The 4,768-nt window shown below is 61.7% G+C and overlaps 1 protein-coding gene across 1 annotated transcript in view; it reads right to left on the bottom strand.

Moving 5' to 3' along the window:
* Positions 1–926: 926 nt before the first annotated feature.
* The window catches only part of LOC101632059 (chromosome unknown open reading frame, human C20orf85), a 73,831-nt gene continuing 69,989 nt past the window's right edge, over positions 927–4,768 (bottom strand). The window contains exons 8-10 of the mRNA XM_012728141.1: positions 3,148–3,229; positions 1,963–2,064; positions 927–1,088 (exon numbers count right to left, since the gene is read on the bottom strand). Of these exons, the coding sequence (XP_012583595.1) occupies positions 927–1,088; positions 1,963–2,064; positions 3,148–3,229 (346 nt within the window). The remainder of the gene's footprint in view (positions 1,089–1,962; positions 2,065–3,147; positions 3,230–4,768) is intronic.

Below are 4,768 nucleotides of genomic sequence, written 5' to 3'. Positions count from 1 at the left end.
CGTGGCTTGGGGGACACAGCTGAACTACAACAACCCAGAACCTAAAGGGCAGTGACCTTTCTCCTTCAGACGTGTGGTCTGGCTGACCGGTGTGCCGGCAGCCGTGGGAGTCTGGTGGCCGTGGCCTGCGCGGCCGGGATGAGTGTGGGCACCAGTTAGAGGACTGCCCGAGGCAGTTTCTCCTCTGGGCTGTCTCTCCCAGCAGCGTGGACCCTGCCAGTGGCCAGCAGGCAGGCGCCCCCTCAGGCCTGGCAAGCAAGCACAGGAAGAGCCGGGAGACTCTCACGCTTGGCTCTGGGGCGGAGGGGGTGTGGGGCTGGGGGTTGCCTGGAGCACAGGCCTGCGGCCCTGCCCTGCCCACCGCGCCCAGCCCCGAGGCCCCACCTGGCACCTACGTGGCCCCATGAGCTCTCCACTCTGCTACTTTCCGGGCCTGGTGGAGGGGCTGGAGGGGCTGCCTTCCGGCACCCTGTGGTGGGTGGGGCAGTAAGTGGGACCCCTTGGGCAGCCCCAGCGCCTGAAAACCTGCCCTTTGTGGCCAACCCTCGGCTCATGCTGCCTGGCTGAGAGCATCCCGGGACAGGAGAGACAAAGGTGCTCTGAGATCTTTAGCCCCAAACACCCAGTGGGGGCCCTGGCCACGCCGGTCAACCATCTCATTGTAAATGGGCAGAGTGCGGTGGCCTAGCTCAATGTTTGAAAAATTAAATCACCTGAAAAGAACATATCGGCAAATTCCAAGGTCTCGAACCAAAAAAGCCGCCCATTTGCTTAGTCACTGACAAGGAGCCGTGTCAGCGAATGTCCCGGCGGGAGGTGCCGGGCGCCACAGCATCTCGGCCACTGGTGCGCTCTGCCACATGGGCGGGGCGGGTGGGGGCTCGTGTCCGGGGGTGGCGCTCCCCCCGGCCCCCCGGCTCCCCGACTCAGTAGATGCCTTGCTTCGGCCAGTTCAGCTCACGGGCGTAGGCCCCTTTGCAGCTCCTGACCTCGTCTCTGCGCTCCAGGCTCTGGTTGAGGCCCGGCACCCCGGATCTCCAGCCGATGAAGCCCTGGGTGGTCTTCGGGATGGGGGGGGACGGAAGGACCTGGAATGGACACACAGGAGGTTTCGGCCGGCCTCAGTCGCGCGTCAGGGAGCAGCAGGAGGAGTGAGGATGGAGCCGGCCCAGGCGGGCCTCAGCCAGAGTCCGGCCCGCTGGGCACGGTGCCACCGTGTGCCCCAAAGTCCCGCAAGGACGGGCCTTGATCTTGCGACGGTGAGCACACAGAACTCCCCAGCTCAGGAACAGTTTTGTTTGGCAAAAGAAGGAAAAGCCGGGAGGAAAAGTGAGGTACAGGAGGTTCAGACCGGCGCCCACGCCGGACGCCTCTGGGCCACCCAGACACACCCGCAGACACCTCGAGCGGCTGTGGAGGGGGTGGGGTGGGGGTGGGGTGAGGTGGGGGGACACTGCTGCCCGGGCAAAGCCCAACACGAGTTCTTGGTGAAGTATTGAAATCCACCTGCTGAGAGGCGGCTGAGAAGGCCCTCGCAAAGGTCGGGTGCAGCTCCCTGCGGGCAGAGGCGAGGGGCGCCTGCGGGGAAGCCGGGACCCACGCGCCGGCCTCCGAGCCTCTCTGGCTCTAAGGGACCCGCCCTGGGGAGCGGGGTTCACTCCGCGGGAGCGGAGGGGGTCACTGCTGACGGGGAGAGCTGCCTCCCCGGTGAGACCGGCCGGCGAGCTTCCGGAAGAGTGAAAACGCTCTGAGCAACCTGAAACCCGCCCCTCGGCGTTCAGCTGAGGACACCCCACGCGGGCCGGACAGCTGAGGACACCCCACGCGGGCAGACAGCGGACACCTGCACCCCAGACACACACTGCGCACAGGGCGCACCCGCACCCCGGCTCCGCTTCTGCCTCTGCACCGGCCAGGGGCTGTTTCTCACTGAGGGGCGGGGGACTGACCACGACGGCCCACCTTGATGTATTTCTCCACCGGGGTCACTGGCCGGATGTGGAACCGCTGAGGAAGCTGGATCCTGGGCTTTGCGGCCGAGGGCTCCTCCTGGCTCTTGACCAACTGAAACAGAATCCCCGGAGGTGGCCACGCCCGACGGGCGGGGACGAGGGGTGGGCCAGACACTGCTTCTTTCAGAGTCAAGGTCGGGGCTCCGAAGCCCTAGGTAGCTCGTCCCAGCGCACAGAAAGCTGCGTGGGGTCCGGCTCACACGCCAGCCGGTGGGGCCGACACCCACTCACCGCTCAGTGACCCTGAGAATTGGCATCCCCAAGTATGACCGCAGGAAGCTTGACGGTTATGGGCTCAGCTTAAAAATGCTGACAAGCTCCCAGGACCAATCTTAACACACTAGAGGAGCGTCCCCTCCCCCTTTAATTTTTAAAGCAATTTTGAACTCTTCAAAAACCCAGTTTAATTACATATAAAGAATATTAATATAGGTTCCTTTATGCATATTATATTAATAAGGACTCATTTTATGCATAAAATTTCAAATTGTGTAACTCTCTAAGTATTAAAAGGACTCATTAAGAGTGGCATCATTCCAAAGCCGGCGGGATGGGGTGAGTCACAAGTGGGGTTCACGCTGCCTTGCCTCTCAAATGTGGGGAGCCGTGTGGTTTTCTGCGTGCTTCTGCTTTCCTCCCACTGGCCTAAAAGGCCAGCTTCCCGCTGAAGGACACCAGCATCTGGGTGGGGTGCAGATGGGGTCGTGGGATTCTGGCCCACCATGCTCGAAGGTTTCCCACACGTGGACTCTGGGACACGCAGCCTCTGCCTGGCAGCCCTCAGCCTGGGGGTCGCTCCCTGTGACCCCACTGCAGTCACTCCTGGCTCTTTCTCCGATGGGAAGTCAGACCAGCCCCCCACTCATTAGCCTCTGCACCCCCGCTCATTAATCTCCTAATCTGTGACCTAGGCATGAAACGGCCCGCCCTCTGCACGCGAGGCGGCAGTGGGCTGACGGGAGGGGCACCCCTAGGACGCGGGCTGTACCCCTCCGGAGGGGAGGGGCGGCGCCTCAGCGGCAGCCTGCCTGGGCAACGTGCTCTCGCTCTGTTCTTGCAAGCTCTGCACCCGGTAACCGTGTAGGCTTTGAACGGACCGATTCCGTACCTCGGGGCTCATAAAATCTGCACTTACCTCCTCCAGAGGGGTTGTCAGGAATCCCCAGTTCTGGGCCCAGTTTTGCCGAGCTTCATTTTCAGCCTTCAGGCGGTATTTCCTGCAACGGAAAGGTCCTCAGCCGGTGGCCCCCGCCCGGGGCGGGAGGCTCTAATGGTCAGTCTCAGGGCAAGGTGATGTACTGAGGGGTTCCTGCGGGCCAGGGGCTCACCTGAGGGGACAGCTGTCTGAAGAGCCTCACGCGGGCTGCCCAGCGGGGAGCAGACAGGTCAGAATGGGCTGCAGGGGTCCCTTCCCTGATTCCGGAGGCCCCTGACCCGCCATGCGCGCCTTAAAGCACCTCGCTTCCGAGAGCCGGGCATCGTGCAGTTTCCTGCAAATGCAGGACCAGCGGGCCTGGCCTTGGGAGGTCCCCTCACACGCTGCCTCACTGCCCGGCTCCGCCTCGCCCCTGCGCCCAGCCCCAGCCCTGCTTTTTTCCACACTAAGCAAACTTTTATCTTAGGATGAGCTGAGATGAATTTCAGGGAGGAGGCTGGGCCAGATTTTGCAAACAATGACGCTGCTCCTGCTGGTGCCAGGCTTCCGAGTTGGAAGCCTGGAGGCCATGCTCTCTCCTGGCTGCGTGCAGACCCTGCCCCGTCACAGCCTTCTGTCAACACGGGCTGCACATACGAGCCACAGGTGCGACTTCAAGTTCCCTGACAGCCGCATTTGAAGAAAGGTCAAAATGACGAGGTACATTTCGTTTTAGAATAATTTTTTGCTGTGTCCTTTACATTTCTAGCCCATGGAATCTGGGCCAGGCCCTGCTCCCCCGGACCTGGCCGCAGGCCCAGGGCCTCAGCAGAGGGGCCGTGAGGGTGGGTGGGAGTTGCCTGGTGGGGACGGGGAGGGCACTGACATCCGCTCTTCCCGTGGGGTGTGGACCGAGACGCTGACTTTTTAAACTATTCTGCGTGTGTTTTAGGGCAGATACTAGCTGCTTTCCGTTCACGGGAACAACATAAAGCTTCCTATGAAGTTAAGTGCACCAAGTGCATTTTCCTTTAGAGGCTCGTTTAAAGGAAACTAGTATGAAGTGACTAAAACTTTCAGGGGTGTTAACGTCAGGTGGCAGCTGGCCTGGCGGCGTATGGGGACAACGGGCCTGGTTGCCCATCACCTCTCCTTGCTCTCGCGCACCGAGTCAGCGCTTCTCTCAGAGGTTGGGGCTTCAAAGGGGCGGAACGACCTTTAGCCACTGGGCAGCATGCCAAAGGACAACACCCGCTGCCAGTGTCTGCCAGGCTTCCAGAAAACGGATCTGTTTCTTACGACTTAGAAAAACAGGACAGCCGAGTCTGTGAAGTGCACGCACACTTCTCATTCAAGCTGAACAAATACTAAGCTTCTCGGTGTCTTCTAGAAAGCCCAGTAAGTCTTAAACACGAGAAGGCGCCGGTGGGCTCTGTGCAGGGAGCTTTGCGGGCCGTGGGCCTGACACCACCCTCCGCGGGTGTGGGGTCTGCGGGGAGGGCTGGCGCCCTCGTTGCGCTGCTGTCCCCAACAGCACCCCGCTGCTCAGGCCCCCGGCCAGCCGACTGGCAGCGCCCAGCGGGGCCCACCTCCCGGCCTGGGGTGGAGGCTGGGCGGCGGG

This window comes from Condylura cristata, unplaced genomic scaffold (genome assembly GCF_000260355.1).
Source record: "Condylura cristata isolate star-nosed mole 26May11 unplaced genomic scaffold, ConCri1.0 scaffold00022, whole genome shotgun sequence".
Classification (NCBI taxonomy): domain Eukaryota; kingdom Metazoa; phylum Chordata; class Mammalia; order Eulipotyphla; family Talpidae; genus Condylura; species Condylura cristata.
This window is presented reverse-complemented; position numbering and strand designations above follow the sequence as displayed.